This window comes from Balaenoptera musculus, chromosome 20, assembly GCF_009873245.2.
Source record: "Balaenoptera musculus isolate JJ_BM4_2016_0621 chromosome 20, mBalMus1.pri.v3, whole genome shotgun sequence".
NCBI classification, from domain to species: Eukaryota; Metazoa; Chordata; class Mammalia; order Artiodactyla; family Balaenopteridae; genus Balaenoptera; species Balaenoptera musculus.
In genome coordinates this window covers 20,621,068-20,641,219 of record NC_045804.1, presented here as the reverse complement: position 1 = coordinate 20,641,219, position 20,152 = coordinate 20,621,068, and the positions used below count along the sequence as shown (strand labels likewise).

Sequence of the window (20,152 nt, the reverse complement as noted above, 5' to 3'; positions counted from 1 at the left end):
TGTTTATTATAGAAAAGAATTAAATGCTGATAGTAAGAAGAAGAGGGTAAATACCTCAAGTCTCATTTGCCAGAAATATGGTTGCTGACCTTTGAGTACATCCTTATTCACACCTTTTTCTGGGTTTGAACAAATGAAATAACGCTGTGTCTGTTTTATAATCCTTCGGTGACTCTTTCCACATCAGTACTTACCAGCAACATCATTTTTGCTTTTTCCAGTCTCATGATGAGTGTACATCCTTGTTTCCCCAGCGTTCATGTCTCGAAGTCAAACTGCTGCATCAGAATGTGCAGATTTGAAAGCCTTTGATCCATCCTGCCCAGGTGCCCTCCAGGAAAGTCCAGAAATGGGGACGTAAACTCCCATCACTAGTTTGAGAATGCCTGTTTCTCTGTACCCTTGCCAACACTGAACGCTTGGACGTAAAGAACGTATATACTTGACAAAATGATAGGCATTCTATTTAATTTGCATATCTTTGATTATTAACTAAGATGAGCTTCTGAAAATATGTATTGGCCATTTGCATTCTATGACATGGCCTCACCTCCTTTTTTTCTGTTGAGGTGTTTGTCTTTTTTGTTACTGATTTGTAAGAGCCCTTAGGGATTAAGATATTGATTTTTCTGTTCAAAATTATTGTCTGATCCCAGACTGGCTTACTTCAGTTTATGACTGGAGTAAACTTGTTTTGATATCTAGATGAAGCAAAAAAGAAAACACACCTGCTAAAAATGAGCAGCTTTTCTAGTTTAGAACAGAGGTTGGTGAACTACAGTGCAAGGGCCAAACCCAGTCCCCTGCCTGTTGTAAATAAAGTTTTATTGGAACACAGCCATGCTCACTTATTTACATATTGTCCATGGCTGTTTTTATGCTGCAGAGGCAAAATTTAGTCGTTACCGCAGAGACCACATGACCAACAAACCCCAAAACACTATCTGGCCCTTTATAGAAAAAGTTTGCCTTGGATCTTTCCCGCCACCCCCCACCACCCCCTCTGGCTTCTCCCTCAGCCCACTCTCTGGTCCAAGTGTGGAAGCAGCTTGTTTCTATCAAGGTTTTGTCCTGTGGGGATGTACAGTCAGAGCCTCAGAGGGCACAGCAGGGATAGCCCTAGATAGCTGCTTTATGGTCCGGCACCTGGACAGGTGGGAAACAGGTGGGACTGAGTCTCATGAGTTTTTGGATAGGTGAGAATATAACAGTTTTGACTACAGCAAGTTTTCAGAAACTTTTGTTCCCACTTGGTTACTGACTCACTGTGGTGTTAACCAATGGAGCGCAGTTTTGGGTGCCTCTCTCTGGGGGGAGGGTTGAATGATCAGGGTAGGAACAGAGGCCTGTGGGAAGAAGGGGGTGCATATTGTTATCATTAATCCTGGAAGGGGGCCTGGGAGATGGGTTCTGGAGTGGTTGCTGCCTCGACATCTCAAGTGGTGAAATGATAACGGGAAGGGACTGTCCTCGTGCTCTAGATCCGGACCATCGCCATCATAGCTGAAGGCATCCCCGAGGCCCTCACGAGGAAGCTGATCAAGAAGGCGGAGCAGAAGGGAGTGACCATCATTGGACCTGCCACTGTGAGCATCCCTTCCACTTCTGGGCCCGCAGGAAGCTCATTGCTGACTCTACTGTCTCCCATCTAGTTTGAAAAGATTGAGAGAGTACCTGTTGAAAGTCAGTCTGTCCATTTCCAGTTAATTTTTTTTTTCCGGCTGCGCCGTGCGGCCTACAGAATCCTAGTTCCCCAACCAGGGGCTGAGCCCAGGCCCCGGCAGTGGAAGTGCTGAGTCCTAACCACTGGACCGCAAGGGAATTCCCTGTCCGTTTCCAGTTAATTTTTTAAAGGGCTCTCTCCGCAGACCATATCACCTTTACAGTTTCAAAGGGCTAACAAGATTTTTTTAAGTGTCCACCCTCAGACAACCATAGCATGGTCTTTGATTATTCCTTCAACTGTAAACCAAAAAAGAATCTACCTAGGGACCTTATTTTTGACCCAAAGGCCTTTACATAGGAAAAAATTGCCCCATGAATGTTTTTTGTTTTTGTTGTTTGTTTTTACTTAGCTGTTGCATTAAAAATTTGGCTGAAGCTAAGGATTTTATTTTTTAACATCTTTATTGGAGTATAATTGCTTTACAATTGTTAGTTTCTGCTGTATCACAAAGTGAATCAGCTGTATGTATACATATATCCCCATATCTCCTCCCTCTTGCATCTCCCTCCCATCCTCCCTAACCCACCCCTCTAGGGGGTCACAAAACACCGAGCTGACCTCCCTGTGCTATGCGGCTGCTTCCCACTAGCTATCTGTTTTACATTTGGTAGTGTATATATGTCCATGCCACTCTCTCACTTCGTCCCAGCTTACCCTTCCCCCTCCCCATGTCCTCAAGTGTAAGATTTTTGAGCTAAGCAAGGGACCTTTCATCTTGGAGGTAGAGGGTGATCTTGAGCAGAGGTGCACACTTGCATCAGACACCTTTACTGGGTGCTGTTGCCCTTTTGGAGCAAAAAAGGCGACCTAACCCTGAGTATACACCTCCAAATCTGCAGTCGTAAGCCACGTTTTACCAATAAGGCTCCCTTTTTTCTGTGTGATGTCTCTTGATGGGGAGAAGAGAGTCTTCCTCAGCAGGAAACCTGACATGCAGGTGCTGGCCAGGGCGGGCTGGGCAGGTAATCCCGGGCTCTGTGACCACCCCACCCCCCCGAGCTCTATGGTCAATCAGCCCGCCCTCCTCCCTGACCGCGGTTTCCGCCCCTGCAGGTTGGTGGCATCAAGCCCGGGTGCTTTAAGATTGGGAACACCGGCGGGATGCTGGACAACATCCTGGCCTCCAAGCTGTACCGCCCCGGCAGCGTGGCCTATGTCTCGCGTTCAGGCGGCATGTCCAACGAGCTCAACAATATCATCTCTCGGACCACGGATGGCGTCTACGAGGGCGTGGCCATCGGCGGGGACAGGTGATCAGCTGAGGGACAGGGCGCTAGGTCCTCTATCTCTGCTCGCCGCCCGCCGCTGAGTTCCAGGCACATAGGGATGTTGCTTAAGTCCATAAAACGGGGCATCTCTTCTCTGTCTCAGGACCAACATGAGCATAAGATCAGAAAATACAGAAAAAAACACAGAAAGGTGTTTTAAAAGGTGCTTGGGCTTTGGGGGGTAATTCTATTTGTTGTCTGGGTTGTGGCCGGAGGGTGGCGGCAGAGTGCAGTGCTTAGCAGGGCTCATTCTGAAATCAGACCCCAGGGGGTTCAAATCCCAGTTTCCCTGTTTGGGGGGGGCGGGGTGGGGGCAATCCTGGGCAGGTTACCAACCCTCCCTAGACCTCCATCAACCTTACGTAGCAAACAGGTAAAGTCATAGTCCCTACCTCCTGGGGTTGTTGGAGGATTAAATGAGACTAACACAGGGCCTGGTGCTTAGTTAGTACTCAGTGCTAGTTGTGGTTAATAAGAGTGAAAGGAAAAACTGTTCCTTTACTCACTACCGTACTCACACTTCTGGCCACAAATGTGGCCAGATTTTCCCACACCAAGCAGTTCTCTGATTCTCTGCAGACACCAACTGGAGGTCTTACAATTCAGTTCAGTTCTGACACTCTACTTCGAGATAGCATCATAGCGTCAGGTCCCACAGGTTCGGGGCTCAGTCCCACAGGAGTGCCCCCAACTTCGTATGTCAGTCGCAAGTCCAGCCCTCTGGTACTTCTTGACCACCGGCTATAAGTCGGAGGTTCCCATGACCCCCTCCTCAAGTTCGATAATTTGCTAGAAGGGCCCACAGAACTAAGGAAGAGTTTGCTCACTAGCTTACCGGGTTATTACAAAAGGACGCAACTCAGGAACGACCAGATGGAAGAGGTGCAAAGGGCAAGGCATGTTGGGTGCGTGGAGCTTCCCTGCCTTCTCTGGTGAACACATCGCAGGAGCCCTCCAAGAGTTGCTTCATGAGAACAAAAGACACTCCTATCAACCCCATGACTAAGGAAATTACAATGTTTTTAGGAGGGCTGTGTCAGGAACCGGTGTCAAAGGCCAAATATCAGAACAAAAGGTGCTCCTAGCACCCCTGGTCACTCAGGAGATTACACGTGTTTTCAGAGCTCCGTGTCAGGAACTGGGAGCAGAGACATATACGTATTTCTTACTATTTCACAAATAGTGTCCTCATTATTTTTGTTAGTAGGAACAGTAATCAGTAGGTCATCAATTGAGTAATGTCTTAGAGCAATGCCTGGTACTTATTACCATAATAAATGTTTCCCATTACTGTTTACTGTTACTACTGCTGTTACTACTGCCACTGTTCGGCTCAGAAACCAAAAGCTGTTGGGAGAATGAGTCACCTTGTCAGTCTTCCTGGCTCTCCCAAGTCATTTCAAATGGAGCAACTGCGTGAGAAGGGACTCGCCGAGGTCTTCAGGGAGGTGGCCTTGGGACCCCTAGTCCCCAGGTGCTCCCTGACAAAAGGCTCTGGGTCAGACGAGTCTGGGCTGTGCTGCCAGTTGTACTGTCCTCTTGGGATTTAAATGCTCCTGAGCGTATCAGAAGCACTCGAAGATCTACAAGGACCTTGTAGATCTTAAGCCTACTTGGCCTTAAACAACTCTTTTGCAAGCTCATGTGACAGTAGAAAATTTAAAAGAATATTTTGGCCTATACACAGACCTTCTAGCAATCGCCTAGGATATAGCTTGGTACGTTGTATTAATTATCTTTTGCTGTGTTTTTAAAAAATCACCCCAAAACAAAGTGGCTTCAAACAACAATAAACGTGTATCCTCATGGTTCTTGTGCGTTAGGATTCAGGGCTCAGTTGGGCAATTCTGGCAGGTGGGCTGTCTGTTGAGGTGGTCAGATGTGGCACGCTGGAGGTGGCCCGTCCACGTGGCTGGCAGGTGGTTCTTCTCTGCGGGCTTCTGCACAGGCTGCTGAGAGTCCTCAAGAGTCGGCGGCTGGCTTCCCCTAGAGCGAGCAATTCAGGGGAGAGTGCTGGACAGAAGCTATTTTTTTTTTATAACCCCCGCCTTGGAAGTCAATGTCACAGAATGACTTCCTCCATATTTTGTGCATTAGAAGCTAATCATTAAACTCTACCCAAATTCAGGAGGAGAGGCATGAGTTTCCACCTTTTTAAAAGAACTTGTGGACATATTTTACAATCACCCCACATGTGCTCTCGAGGCATCTCTTACTGCCGTATGGACTTCTCTGGGCTTACTAGTTCCTCTTCCTTCCCTTCCCTTGTGCCCCATTTACTACCTCCCCCTCCCCCATTACTCCTAAGGCATCTCTGGACCCTCACTGGGCATCCACACCCACACAAAACCCCGCAGTGTTCTTAGTACAGGTGTGCTTCCCACACCTGTACACACACCTCACCTCACCGAGTCTCCGGATCCTGAACAGCCTCCCTGCTCTCACCAGGTACCCCGGCTCAACGTTCATGGATCATGTGCTGCGTTACCAGGACACCCCAGGAGTCAAAATGATTGTGGTTCTTGGAGAGGTGAGTTATTTTTAAAAAATGGTTTTACAGCAGAGATTGACACAACATTGTAAATCAGCTATACTTCAATTAAAAAAGAGAAGGTTACTTGATTATTAAAGTCAAAAAAAATTTTTTTCTGATTATAAAAGTAATGATGATTTCAGTTTTTAAGAAATTCATGCATTTTGGTTATCTATAACTGAAAGTGACAGTCCCTGGTAATCCTACTCCCTAGACACTGGGGCTTAGAGGCTGTCACTGTTAACACTGCCGTGTTTGTTCCTAGGAGAGAAGTTCTTGCCTCTCGGTGGCACAAGATATTTTAGTGCCAGCAGAGGAGAAGCTTTCACTGGCTGGCCCCAGTCTGTCCCTGGTGGGCAGTGGATAACTGGAGTCAAAGAGCCTCTCTTACTTGTGCCCCTGATCAGGTCTGGTCCTAAATTATCTCATACCCTTAGATCAGGAAAGGGGAGTTCCGGGGACTCTCCGAGGATACCCACTGCCCTTTAAAAATTCTTCCTTGCATCCAAACTCAGTCTTCCAGGCCAAAGCCCATGTCCGCTCATTTTCTAGCCAAGTTCTAACTCGGGACACCTGACGACCCTGGCCCCTACCTGATTTGGGACAGATTTCCTGCTGCGTTGCTGCTCTAGGTGCAACTCAGAATGGGTTCCACTGACTTGGGGGCTTTTTCTTGTTCCCTGTTCCCTGGCAGATAGGGGGCACGGAGGAATATAAGATCTGCCGGGGCATCAAGGAGGGCCGCATCACCAAGCCCGTGGTCTCCTGGTGCATCGGGACCTGTGCCACCATGTTCTCCTCCGAGGTACAGCCGGGACAGATCCCTGCTGGGCAGGGAGGCCGAGAGAGGGGGCGTCTGAGGGGAGCCGTGTGGTCATCTTATGAAGCAGCTGGTTTCTTCGATAAATGTTTATTACCTGCTTGGTTCCTACAAGGTCCAGCTGGGGCCCTGCTCTCTAGAAGCTAAAATCCAGTTGGAAGAGACAAACTCATAGCCAGATTAAGGCCAGAACAAGGCTCTGAGTCCCTTCTCAGAGTAGGAGCAATTTACTGCCTGGAGGAGTTGAGGTGGCTTCATGGAGAAGACGAACTGCTCCTTAAGGAATAAGGAGGAGTTTGCTGAGCTAGAGGGAGGCCTGGGAGGGAGAGGACACACCCTAGGCTCAGAACTGGGGAGGGCGGTGGTGGGCGCGGGGAGAGGCTGTAAAAGAAAACCTCTGGATGTGTTAACATGACCGGATGCCTGTGACAGTGCCTGGGGGCAGAAGTAAGTACAGCCTGTAGTGGATGTTAGATAGAAAAGCTCTGAGCTGTCGGACTCCTGCTGGGTGGGATCGGCCAGACCGCAGCCCCTGTAGTCCAGCTTAGACAATCCTCTGTCTCGAAGATGGCCCGCCCGGTGAGGATGAAACCGAGGCAACAACCACCTGTCACCCATCAGTTCATCAGTAGCTGAGCAGGCTCTGAGTGTAAGGCCTTGACCTCTGCTGTGTGTATATGAAACAAAACTTGGCCGTCAGGGATTCCCGCAGCAGTGATAATCCCTACGCTTAAACCCTCAATTCTTCGAGTTAGCCTGTCACCCTATCCTTTCGCCCTGGATTGCTTGCCTTTCCCCGTCAGAGTCCTGCCCACCTCCAAGTGGCAGTATTTGTCCGGTTGTAAAATGCACCTCTCTTTTGAACCAGCAGTTCCATTCCTGCAAATTTACTCTGTGGGTCTGCGTGCAAAAATATTTCAAGGTATGTGTACAAGGATACTCAACTGCAGTGTTGCGATGGCAAGAGAAGGAAACACCCTAAACGCTGGTCGGGAGGGGACTGTGTCCTCATGGCACGGCCATGTAATTGGAAACCAGGCAGGAGAAGAATGAGGTGGATTTTGAGATGTCGACATAGAGTGCAAGTTATGTTGACTCTAAGAAGGGGCAGGGTGCGATAAATGCTTATCATAGGATCCATCTGGTGTAACTATGAACTGTGTATGTGTATCTGTTCTCTAAGTAAGTGAAACGGGAGGGAGCGGGTCACGGAATCCTGCCCATCCTCCAGGGCTGAGCTCCAGTCTCACAGGCTTGAGAATCAGCTCTTGGTGGATCTGTGTGACTGGGGCAAGTCGTTTAGCCTCTCCGTACCTCAGTTTCCTGAGCTGTAAAAAGGGGATGATTCGGGGTTGTTGCGTGACTTACGTAAGAAGGTAATTGTAAAGGTCTGCCACATACAGGTCTTAGCGAATACGCATGTCCATTCTTCAACACACCTGTTCCATGAAGCGCTTCCTGATTCTCTTTCTTCACGGCTGCTCTCCCCTCCACCGCAACAGCCAAAAATAATTCCTCCCTTCCCTCCAGGGTTTCTCTTCACCAGCTCTGCTTTACAAGAGCCCCCCACCTCCCCACTCCCACTATGCCGAGGACACCTCCGAGAGGGCAAGGACCCTGCTCTTCTGTTTCTGGCCAGGTGCTCATCATAGCCCCGTGGGTAGGGCAGGTCCTTAAGGTGTTTTGCTTTTGCTTTTTTTTTTTTTTTTTTTTTTTTTTTTTTGGCTGTGTTGGGTCTTCGTTCCTGTGCAAGGGCTTTCTCCAGTTGCGGCAAGCGGGGGCCACTCTTCATCGCGGTGCGCGGGCCTCTCACTGTCACGGCCTCTCTTGTTGCGGAGCACAGGCTCCAGACGCGCAGGCTCAGTAATAGTGGCTCACGGGCCTAGTTGCTCCGCGGCATGTGGGATCTTCCCAGACCAGGGCTCGAACCCGTGTCCCCTGCATTGGCAGGCAGACTCCCAACCACTGCGCCACCAGGGAAGCCCTGCTTTTGCTTTTTGATTCGTTTTTTTTAACAACTTTCTTTGTGTAGTTTCAAGGATATACAAATGTAGAATAGTACCTTGACAGCCCAGCTAATAAGTGCTTTTTGATTTCTTGAACAGGTCATATGACCTTGCAGAGCTTTCTGCCCTATAGAGGAGGTGAGATAGGTATACAACACAATATCCTCAGTTCAGTGCCTCGGGGAAACTGAACTGAGAACTGGGGGATGGGAGTAGAGACAAGGGGACAGTGGTAAGGTGGCATTTGCACAAAACACTGGTCCTATAGCAGTGGTCCTCAAAACAAAACCAATGGGAAGCTTCTATAAATTATGAACATGCGATATCATCTCTCTCCCTTCTAAAAGCTTTAGTGTTAGCTTTGAGAAATCTGAGTTACACTTGCTTAACTTCCTTGGACACAGTGTTCTCTAAGTTTATGTGAATGCAGAACCTCCTTCCCACCCCATCCACCCACGCAGATTAAATCCTACACAGAAGGCATTGGGAACCCACTTTGAAGCATGTGTCTTCAAGCCCCGCTAACTGGAGCAGCGGCTCCTAACCTTTTCAACACTTCAGCCCCTTTTGTTATATGTCGTGGTAAAGAGCACAGTGAGAGGCCACATTGCCTGGTTCAAGTGCTACCACATACTACCTGTGTGACCTCGGGCAAGTTACTTTACCCTTCTGTGCTTCCATTTCCTTGTTGAGAGGAAACAGTCGTAGCTACTGAATGATGACATTTGTAAAGCTCTTAGAAAAGTGCCTGGACACAGTGTTATTTAAACAGGGAAGGTATTGTTATGATTACCCACTACACCTGCCCTAATCAGGGTTTTATACCACGTTTCATTAGGTTAATTCCTTTTCCTTGTTGCTTAATCAGAGACACAGGTAACACTTAGCTCTTCTGATTGCAACCAGTTACTACCCCTCCATATTCTATTGACTTTATAGTTTAATCCTAGTTCATGCTCAGGTGGAAAGGGGCAATAGCTAATTGGCTCCCTGTGATTGTTGCTAAGTGGGAATACAGGCCAAATGGTGCAAAATCTGACTTTTTAAAAGAAGCTGGAAATTTATTGTTGTTTTTTTTAAAAAACCATTGAATTGTGCACTTTATTTATTTATTTATGGCTGTGTTGGGTCTTAGTTTCTGTGCGAGGGCTTTCTCCAGTTGCAGCAAGCGGGGGCCACTCTTCATCGCGGTGCGCGGGCCTCTCACTAACGCGGCCTCTCTTGTTGCGGAGCACAGGCTCCAGACGCGCAGGCTCAGTAGTTGTGGCACACGGGGTTAGTTGCTCCGCGGCATGTGGGATATTCCCAGACCAGGGCTCGAACCCGTGTCCCCTGCATTGGCAGGCAGATTCTCAACCACTGCGCCACCAGGGAAGCCCGTTGTTGTTGTTTTTAATTAATTTATTTACTTATTTTTGGCTGCATTGGGTCCTCGTTGCTGCGTTCAGGCTTTCTCTAGTTGCGGCGAGCGGGGGCTACTCTTCATGGCGGTGGCTTCTCCTGTTGCCGGGCACGGGCACTAGGCGCACGGGCTCTAGAGCGCAGGCTCAGTAGTTGTGGCTCACGGGCTCAGTTGCTCCGCGGCCTGTGGGATCTTCCCGGACCGGGACTCAAACCCATGTCCCCTGCATTGGCAGGCGGATTCGTAACCACTGCGCCACCAGGGAAGTCCCATTTGTATTTTTAATGATATCTTCTGGTGTTCTGTTTTGCTTAATAAGGGTACATCCTTTATACAAAGCATGCGCAGGACAGTCCGATCCCGCCTGTGAGCTCAGCTTAGCTAAGGCTGGCAGTTTGTAACTTCTCACAGTTGCTCGAAACTAACGGCTATTCTCTGTCTCCCCACCCGCCACCCCGACAAGTGCCCCACGGGAAGCCACATGAAGGTGTTTGCGGAGTTGGGCGCCAGGCTTGGTGTCCTGGCTGTAGTGCGCCAGCTGTGTGACCTTGAGTAAGCTCTTGAACTGCTTGGTGCCTCAGGTTCTCACCTGTGAGTGAGAGTCAGCCATCGTGCCTATTTAGTGAGCCTTCTGGAGGCTTGAAGTGATTCACACAGAGCACTGAGTGGGGTCCGGCCTGTAATCAGTGCCGATGGTCCCAGGAGCCTTTGTCCTCTCTTTCGGGCGATTAAGGGGCCTGGTAAAGCTGTTCTCCTTTGCCTTCCAGGTACAGTTCGGCCACGCTGGAGCTTGTGCCAACCAGGCTTCTGAAACTGCAGTAGCCAAAAACCAGGCTTTGAAGGAGGCCGGAGTGTTTGTGCCCCGGAGCTTCGATGAGCTTGGAGAGATCATCCAGTACGTGGAGCTGGTGGAGGACGCCACCTCCCTGTCCCTTTCCCATTCCCTCCCGAGGACAGCACCCTCTCCAAAATATAGGTGTCTGATATGCCTGGACCCTCTCAGGTGTCTAAGGCAGCTCTACGGATGGTGCAAAATCCTTTCTTTCTGGCTTTCATTTTGTTTTGTTTCTAGAAGCAGCAGTTACGCGCCGTTCAGACTGGTGTTAAAACATTTCTCAGCCTACCTAGTTGGCAGGCCATAAGTGAGAGGAGGGCATAGAAACATTAGAAAATGTCATCTCAAACCAATTGATAAAGAGCTGCTGGATAAGCTATTGTCTCTTCCCGTTCCTTCCGTCTGGCCTTCCATGGCTTCCAGATTCTCAGCCTTCTCTAAAGCCCCATTCAGAGACGGTGGGGCAGGCCTTGGCTAGAACCTGTTTTCGTAACTGCTGACAGGAGGGGATACAGAGCTGGGAAACTCTGGGGTAAGAGGGAGGAGGGTTCGTGGGATGGCTTAGAAGAGCCCAGAAGAATAAAATCCACATGGATGTCTTTTCTCCTCCCCTTCCCCTGCCTCCCAGGTCCGTGTACGAGGATCTCGTGGCCAGAGGGGTCATCATACCTGCTCAGGAGGTGCCGCCCCCGACGGTGCCCATGGACTACTCTTGGGCCAGGGTAGGTGCCACGTGTGTCCCTGACTGTGTGGGCAAGGTGCGCTGGAGCTTGTGAGGTGGCCCCTTTTGACCAGCAGGTGAAACAAATGCAGGGCCCAGGAGGGCAAGGTGCGGCGTGTATCTCCCACAGCTGTGTGGCCTGACCTGGGAACAGGGGCTGGGGACAGACAATGTCCTCTAGAGCTGTTTGCACCTGCTAAGAGATTTCAGGCTACTTGTCTAAGGCGGGGGCATAGATAAAGAGCGAATTTTCTTATATACAAGAACTCTTAGAAATCAATTTCTTTTTAATAATTTATAAATTTATTTACTTATTTTTGGCTGCGTTGGGTCTTTGTTGCTGCACGCAGGCTTTCTCTAGTTGTGGCGAGCGGGGGCTACTCTTCGTTGTGGTGCGCGAGCTTCTCATTGCGGTGGCTTCTCTTGTGGAGCACAGGCTCTAGGCACACGGGCTTCAGTAGTTGTGGCACATGGGCTTCAGTAGTTGTGGCACACGGGCTTCAGTAGTTGTGGCACACAGGCTCAGTAGTTGTGGCTTGCGGGCTCTAGAGCGCAGGCTCAGTAGTTGTGGCTCGCGGGCTCTAGAGCACAGGCTTAGTAGTTGTGGCACACGGGCTTCCTTGCTCTGCGGCATGTGGGATCTTCCTGGACCAGGGATCGAACCCGTGTCCCCTGCATTGACAGGTGGATTCTTAACCACTGCGCCACCAGGGAAGTCCCTAGAAAATCAATTTTTAAAAGACCAATACCCATTAGAAAAATGGATAGGAGATGTTCTTTCAACATAAAGAGATGTTCAACTTCACTCCTTATAAAAGAAACCAAAGTAGAAACTGTGACACCAATTTTGCTCTACAGGTCAGCAAAGAGAAAAAAAAAAAACAGTTTTCTGATACATTGTATGGGTGTGAGGAGGCTGCTACATTGATTCATTGGTGGTGAGAGTGGTATTGACACAGCCTTTGTGAAAGGCAGTTGGGTAATGTCAATCCAATTTAACAGCGCTCCTACCTCATGGCCCGGCCGTTCCAAGTCTGGAAAGCTCCTTCAAGGAAATGCTTGCGTATACACACTTGTTCAAGAATATTTTTCTAGTTGATGGTCATCAGTGGAGGAATGGCCAACCTGTAGGATTGTCATATGAGGGGATACTCTACAGTAGTTAAAGGAATGAACTAGATCTACATATGTGCTGACATGTGTAGAGCTCAGATTCATTGAGTGACCAGCACATTATAGGACACTATTTATATTATGATTATGAAAAATGTAGGCACGCAAAACACCGCTGTCTCTTCTCCACGTGTCTTTGCGTGTAAATAAAAGTGGAGAAAGAAAGGTCCAGAAAGATGTCCTCTAAACTAACAAACACGAAGGCAGAAAACCAAGATGGGGTGGAGGTCAAAGGCAACATGATTTGAGCTGTTCTAGTGTGGAGTTTTTAAAAGGAGGATGTATTCATGTTGCTTCTATAATTAAAACATAACTTAAAAGCATTTCTTTTTTTTTTTTTTTTTTTCACACACACACTGTATTTTATTTTTACAAGAGATAAATAGACTGACACCAAGCTTAAAAGCATTTCTTAAGTTCACAAGGGATAATTGAAGAAATGGGCTTGGACAGAGTTAGCTGTTGCTACCCCTGTTGTGCCCCAACTCTGGAAACGGAGGATTCAGGAGCTCGGTCCCCTCCCCCAGGGAAAGGACGTGTTGAGGGGATTCTCCATTTTCCCAGCCATGTGCCTCGTTACATTTTGCTGGGGGACTGGTAGCTGTGTGTAGAGTATTTTAAAAATTGTCCCTTTGGATTCATTCTTCCATTTCTTAGCCAGGCGACCTGGGGCGGGTTACTCTGTTTGTGAGGTTAAAATGAACCCCTGGGTTTCAACAGCTTAGCGAACTGCCCGGGCCCGCAAACGCTTGGTAAAGACCAGCAACAGTGCCCAGGCTGAGTGGGTGCCATGGCATGATTGCTCCTATTTTCTACGCCCCACATGATCTAATAAAAGGGCTTTTGCGCTTCCTTCTTGGGAGGACTTTGAGGGCTGTTGCTTGGCCGCCAGAATTTAAGACCTGCCTGGGACACTGGTTCTGGGCACAGACAGTGGGGCCGTTGTGGGAAAATCTCTGTGGTCACCACAGCCCTGCTTGCCTCTGCCCCCATCTGTGCTCAGGAGCTGGGCTTGATCCGCAAACCTGCCTCGTTCATGACCAGCATCTGTGATGAGCGAGGACAGGAGCTCATCTACGCGGGCATGCCCATCACTGAGGTCTTCAAGGAGGAGATGGGCATCGGCGGGGTCCTCGGCCTCCTCTGGTTCCAGAAAAGGTGAGGCGTGGAGGGCAGAAGATGGTAGGGCCCTGTGACCCAGAGTTAATTTTCTTCCCCTGACAAGGGAGTGGGGGTGGGCAGCCTTGGGGACCATGTCCAGGGCCACTCTTTATGGCCACAGATCAATTGAAAGGTCAGAGAAAAGAGATAAAGGCTGTTCCTAAGTCTTCCAAGGACAGAAAGGCCAGCCTTAACCAAGAGAAGTAGAAAGCAATGACCTCATCAGGGATCTTGGATCAGCCCCTTTCCCATGGGAACTTTTAAAGAAATGGGCCAGAGTTGAATGCAGGCCTCTTGAGAGAAAGGTAGGGGTTGGCAAAGGAGGTCTAGAGGCGTCCAGTAGCGTTAAGGAGTGCAGGCCTGCTGGAGTTGCTGAACCGGCACAGTTAGAAGTACCTTGTATTGTGTCCTCTGTAAATTTGTGTCTCATCAGCCTGCATGGAGAAAAAAATTGGTTTTCTCTGCAGCTCCCAAGTTGAGCCCTCCCCTGGGACTGACAGTTGAGCAAGGAGGCCAATGAGTACATGTTCACAGAGCCCTGGCTTGGAGTGGCTCTGGGCAGAAAGCCAGGGGGAAGTCTTGGTTTGTGTCCTGCCCTCACCTGAAGAGAGATGGGTCTTGGTCCTGCTTTGGACCCTTCCTGGGAAAAGTTCAAGGGTTGTAACACCCGAGCAGGTTTCATTGTGTGTGCTCTTGCGTCCCCATGGCTCCAGACTTTGGTTTTTGTTTGTTTTTTTGTTTTTCGGGATATTTTTGGCTGCACCGCTCAGCATGTGGGATCTTGATTTTGGGGGTTTTTTTTGACTGTGCCGCACGGCTTGCGGGATCTTAGTTCCCCAAGCAGGGATTCAACCCGTGCCCTCGGCAGTGAAAGCATGGAGTCCTAACCACTGGACTGCCAGGGAATTCCCCAGACTTTGTTCTTAATCATCAGCTGGGAGGTTGATCGCTATGCACTGTGAAAGGGACAGGGATCTCACCTCCTCTCTGTCTGGCACGGTGAGAGTAGTAACCACAAAAAAGGTCACATCCTGTCACAGCAACTCAGGCTGAAAACTGCCTGAAGAAGAGATTTCAAACCCTGCTTGCTAACCTCAATTCCAAAAGCAGTATTTGATCTCGGCAACATCCAGAGCCACTCAGGAATCAGAAGGTTCTGCCTTGGAGTTGTAAGATAGTATTAGGCCTGGATTGGGAGGTTGCTGCCCTTCTTGAGTTTGAGTGACTTGTTCAAGGAGACGGGAGACAGGAGGACCGTGGCCTTGTCAGCGTATCTCCTGTTCAGCCTCTTGCCTTTCTTCCAGTTCTCCCGTCCTCTCCCCTTTACTCCTTTACGCCCTCCTCCAGGTTGCCCAAGTACTCCTGCCAGTTCATTGAGATGTGCCTCATGGTGACGGCTGATCACGGGCCAGCCGTCTCTGGGGCTCACAACACCATCATCTGTGCTCGGGCCGGGAAGGACCTGGTTTCCAGCCTCACCTCGGGACTGCTCACCATCGTGAGTACTGTCTGTCATCCTGGGAGGTAAACAGCAGGGACACCAGGCTTTAGCATCATGCCGCTTGGCTGCAGCGGGGTTGTAGAGGGAGCCGTGGAGTGTGACACCCCGTGCTGGGGGCTGTTCAGGGCACGCCGGATTGGCCTGCGAAGCTGAAGGAGACTCCGACAGCTTGGGGCGACATGGGCTGCCTTCTCCTATAGGGCGACCGGTTTGGGGGTGCCCTGGATGCAGCAGCCAAGATGTTCAGCAAGGCCTTTGACAGTGGCATCATCCCCATGGAGTTTGTGAACAAGATGAAGAAGGAAGGAAAACTCATCATGGGCATTGGTCACCGAGTGAAATCGGTAAGTTGTCGCTCTCAAGGCACTGGATCTACAGGGTGGATGGGGATGAGAGAGCACTGATTTAGTTGGGCACAGCCGGCCTCTTGGCTCCCAACATGAAAAGCTTTGTTGACAGATGCCAGCACTGAGGTAGCTGTTTTTTCCATTATAATACAGACTGCCCTTAAACAGTTTTTATTGTGTTCAGTTGTGGTGTGAAAATATGAGGAGCTGGCAACTTGGTACCTTTATCTTCCCAGGTGAATCTTAATAGGAGAAAGGACTAGGGTCAGGGTTAAGGGGACATATTGGTCACCTTAGGCTACATAATGCTGCAGGTTGCGGTAACAAACAACTCCAAAAATCTCAGTGGCTCACAGCAGCAAAGGTTTGTTTCTTACTCATCCTCCATCCACTGTGGGTTGGCTGTGGCTCCGGCTCCGTCATCTCCACTGAAGGAGCAGCCCCTATCCAGGAGGTGCTGGTCTCATGTCAGAAGGAAAACAGCCATGGCAGAACCACAAGAAAGCTTCTTAAAGCTTCTGCTTGGAAGTTGCACAGCCCCCTTTTTTTCACTGACATTTCATCGGCCAAAGCAAGTCAATGTGGTTAAGCCTGACACCACTGGGGCAGGAAGAGTAATAAAATCAGGGCCAGCCCGATTGGGAGAGGCCAGCGTGACTATTCTAAGTAATTAATAGAGTCTCTCACAGGGCGGGTAGTCCTCTGTGTGTCCTGTGTGAGCTGTGTTTAGAAATCAGAGGCAACGAGAGAAGAGGAAGCGGCAGCTGCTCGGGGTCCTTGGCTCCGTAGCTCCAGAAACCTCACTCTGCTGGTCTCAGCGGGGTGTATGACTCACATTAATACAAGAGGGTCATGCGTGTGATCCAGGCATCCCCATGCTGGGCCAGCTCAGGGTAGATCCAGAGGCAGCTGGGTGGCAAAGACTGAACCAGGGACAGTGGTTCCTTCTGAGGGACGTTGCATCCGGGCTCACAGAACTTGGCTCAGCCATCGCCACCTCCCAGGCAGACGGCACACGCACAGCACAGGGCATCTTCCCCAGCTCGCGGCAGGCCTGCGCTGCCACACCCAGTCTTTGGGTGCCTTCCTTCCTGGACTCCATCCTGACCTCGCGTGTCTTGGCCAAGGGGGGAGGTCCCTGTGGTATCGGGACTTGGCGGGCGCCTAACCTGTCTCACTACCCCCCCACCCCCAACAGGTGATCGCTTAGTGTGGGTCTCTGAACAGAAGGTTCATCTCCATTCATCTCAGGTCCAGACGTTTTCCTGGAATTTCAGGGATGCTTTGCTGCTCCACTGCCAACACGCGCTTGCTTAGTTAAAAACTTAGAACTTGGTTACAGCTTGACTAGGTTGCCGAGCTGGTGGGCAGTATGGCTAGCGGCTAGAACCTCAGACTTCCCATTGGGGGTAGGCGCCCCAGCCCCCTGCTGCTTGACCCCATGGCTGACTTACCCAACATCGCCACAACTCAGGTGGTTTTGAGGCTCAAATAAGATACGAGAGGACGTCAAAAAACCTTAAGCCCCACAGCAGTGTCGTGATCTGTGCTACATGGAATCATACATGTGGATCAGGTCCCTGAAACACACCTCCTGGATATGACACGTACAGTTGTGTCCACCTGTGAGACACAAGCATGAACATATCTTTTTTTTTTTCCCCCCCTTTGGCCGTGCCACACAGCATGTAGAATCTTAGTTCCCCAACCAGGGTTCCAGGCCCCAGCAATGAAAGCGCAGAGTCCTAACCACTGGACCACCAGGGAATTCCCAGGAACATGTCTTTTAACAGCAGTGTTAGAGTGGGTTCCTCTGTAACTTTGGGTCACTTCCTAGATAAACAACCCAGACATGCGCGTGCAGATCCTCAAAGATTACGTCAGACAGCACTTCCCTGCCACACCCCTGCTTGACTACGCGCTGGAAGTAGAGAAAATTACCACCTCGAAGGTAAAGAAGAAAATGTCCCTAATGCCCGAATCAGAGTTTTGGCTGAATTTCTCGGGGAAAATGAGAGCCAGGTTACATTTTGACTGTGCAGCTAAAATTGAACCTGGTTTTCTGGAAACTTTTGTTTCTGTTGCTTAACTAAGTTCAACAGGCGTACTAAGTGTCAACGAGGGGTTGGGTCCTTTGCTAGACATTGGGAATTAAGTAAGACACTGTCTCTCCTAATCAACTGGGATGTTTTGGTGGGAGCCTTTTAAATGGTGGTCAGGAAATCGTAGTAATAGTTGTAATAGTAATAGTGGAACATTACAAGGAACAAAAATGAGTAATAATGATAAATACTTGGAATTTTTTTGCCTTCCCAGAAACCAAACCTTATCCTGAATGTAGACGGTTTAATTGGAGTTGCATTTGTAGACATGCTCAGAAACTGTGGGTCCTTCACTCGGTGAGCTTGCAGCTATTTTCTTCTTCCTAACGCTTACTGATTTTTCTTGTTTCCTCCCAACTCTAAAAGCAATGCATGCTCATTAGAGAGGATTTAGAAAATATGGAGAGGTATAAAGAAGAAAAAAAGTGCCTCTACACCTACCATCCAGAACATCCCTTTTTTCTACTTTGAGTTCAAAGAGAGCTAGCTTCTCATTCCTGGGCAGAAATTGTACTTTCTCTCTGTGGGGAGGAGGGCAGTCACGTGAGCCATTGTTAAACCACAAGTGGATTGTGTGTTGCAGGGAGGAAGCTGATGAATATATTGACATTGGAGCCCTCAATGGCATCTTTGTGCTGGGAAGGAGTATGGGCTTCATTGGTGAGTTAGTAGTAAGAGTCCTGTGTGTTTGTTTTTGTGTTTTTTGTTTCTGTTTTTGTTTGTTTTACCCCATGGTTCAGGTATACCACTTAACCTATGTGGCCAGTTTCTGTAAGAGAGATGACACATTGTCTTAATCATTGTTCCTAATCCTTCCTGTCTTAAACTTCTGCCTTATCTTTATCTCTGTTCCTTTGTTCTTGGAAATGAGTTTGATTGCTAGCCCAGGAAAATAGAATGAAGTCCAACAGTTCCCTTTTACCAAGGCTGGCATCTGCCTGTGGGATGGATCTGGGTGTCCTTCCCCATTTTTTTTTGTATTAGTTAAGATTTCCGTTCCTTATCTCCTCCCCCTCACCAAAATTTAAAAAACTCACCAACTCTTAACAAAAAGATGTGTTTGCTTCATTTTAGGACACTATCTTGATCAGAAGAGGCTGAAGCAGGGCCTGTATCGTCACCCATGGGATGATATTTCATATGTTCTTCCGGAACACATGAGCATGTAATGGAGCCAGGAACCCTGCTACAGTAAAGTGAAGCCGAGAACTCCTCCCCCCGGGGAAATAGCCACAGACAGCTGGCACTGGAGCTCGCTTAAAGGATGGGCCTGGAATGTAAACAGCCACCAGTGTACAGGCACCGAAGACCAACACCCACAGGCTAACACTGTTCAGTCTACACAAAGAAGCTTAATATTTTTTTTATAAGCATAGAAATAAGAACCCAGCCAATACTTGCAACATTTGCTCTGCTACCTGCTGTATTTATTATATGGAAGCATCTGAGCACTGTCAGGATAGTGTTTTTCCTCATTGTAGGGTGTTACAATGTTGCTTTCTTTTTTCCATTAGTTAAAAAAATGTTTTCCCCTTGAAGGAAGGGAATGACACTTCTAAGACCTCAAGATACTCTCCATTTAAAGGACCCCTAATACCTTGTTTTTCCTTTTCACTTTTCTTCCTCCTCATATAACCTGAAGAGCATTGTATTAATCTGATTTTTTTTTTTTAGGATCTTTTCGTATGTTGTGTGTTAAGAGTTTGTTTGGTATCCCCCTGAAGTGTTCCATGTTGCAGACCAATGTCAGGGGGACAGGACCATTGCATCCTTAGCCATTGTTACAGAATATGTGGAGCAGTAATTTAAAATGTAAAGTCGTAACATACATATGTTTAAAATGGAAGTGCAAAGCAAAAAGCTGTGAAATGTCTTGTGTCTTAACATTCTCTGTATTTATGCAACTGACTTGTCTGTTATCGACTTGTCTTCAGTTTGCATCTGTAATCCACAAAGATTCTGGGCAGCTGCCACCTCAGTCTCTCCTCTGTATTATCATAGTTTGGTTTAAATAAACTATATAGTAACAATGAAAACATACTGCTGTCTCATGTCATCCATTTCCTTTCATCTGCATTCCTTTGAAGTGTACCTTCTAATAGTTTTACTACATGTAGTTTTAAAAATGTTCATCCATCTCTTAAAAAAAAAAAAGAATCAAAATACTATCTTCAAAAAAACCCAACTATCTTCTCCCGTGAATCTGTACCTTCCATTTCGCAGTGAATGGGAACCAAAGCTTTACTTAGATACTCAAGCCAAAAGCCTGCCTTCACTTCTCTGGTTGCCAAGTCCTGTCGATTTACCCCTCTGATCTACCCATATCTGGTCTGATAACTTAGTGCCCTTAGTTCCACTTTTGTCCCCTTACAGTCCATTCTCCACACAGCCACCAGCGACATTTTAAAACAGGCATCTGATTGAGCCACTCCCTTGCTTAAAGCCCCAAAGTGGCTTTTATTTATCTTTTTAACAAGTATGTATGGAACAGTAACTGTGGACCAAGCACTATGTAAAACACCTGACAAGCATCTCATTTAATCCTCACAGCGATCTT

At 48.4% G+C, this 20,152-nt stretch overlaps 1 protein-coding gene across 4 annotated transcripts in view; it reads left to right on the top strand.

The window, feature by feature from the left end:
- Positions 1 to 19,631, top strand: part of ACLY (ATP citrate lyase) — a 42,903-nt gene extending 23,272 nt beyond the window's left edge. For 2 of the 4 annotated variants that reach the window (XM_036835611.1, XM_036835612.1), the window contains exons 17-29: positions 1,482 to 1,586; positions 2,780 to 2,976; positions 5,443 to 5,524; positions 6,222 to 6,332; positions 10,523 to 10,650; positions 11,219 to 11,312; positions 13,488 to 13,642; positions 14,993 to 15,143; positions 15,347 to 15,490; positions 17,331 to 17,444; positions 17,810 to 17,892; positions 18,179 to 18,255; positions 18,670 to 19,629. In XM_036835611.1, the coding sequence (XP_036691506.1) occupies positions 1,482 to 1,586; positions 2,780 to 2,976; positions 5,443 to 5,524; positions 6,222 to 6,332; positions 10,523 to 10,650; positions 11,219 to 11,312; positions 13,488 to 13,642; positions 14,993 to 15,143; positions 15,347 to 15,490; positions 17,331 to 17,444; positions 17,810 to 17,892; positions 18,179 to 18,255; positions 18,670 to 18,764 (1,536 nt within the window). In that variant the 3' untranslated portion in view covers positions 18,765 to 19,629. Of the gene's footprint in view, positions 1 to 1,481; positions 1,587 to 2,779; positions 2,977 to 5,442; positions 5,525 to 6,221; positions 6,333 to 10,522; positions 10,651 to 11,218; positions 11,313 to 13,487; positions 13,643 to 14,112; positions 14,369 to 14,992; positions 15,144 to 15,346; positions 15,491 to 17,330; positions 17,445 to 17,809; positions 17,893 to 18,178; positions 18,256 to 18,669 lie in introns of those variants that run through there. The other 2 variants (XM_036835613.1, XM_036835614.1) reach the window with 2 other exon arrangements.
- Positions 19,632 to 20,152: the final 521 nt, after the last annotated feature.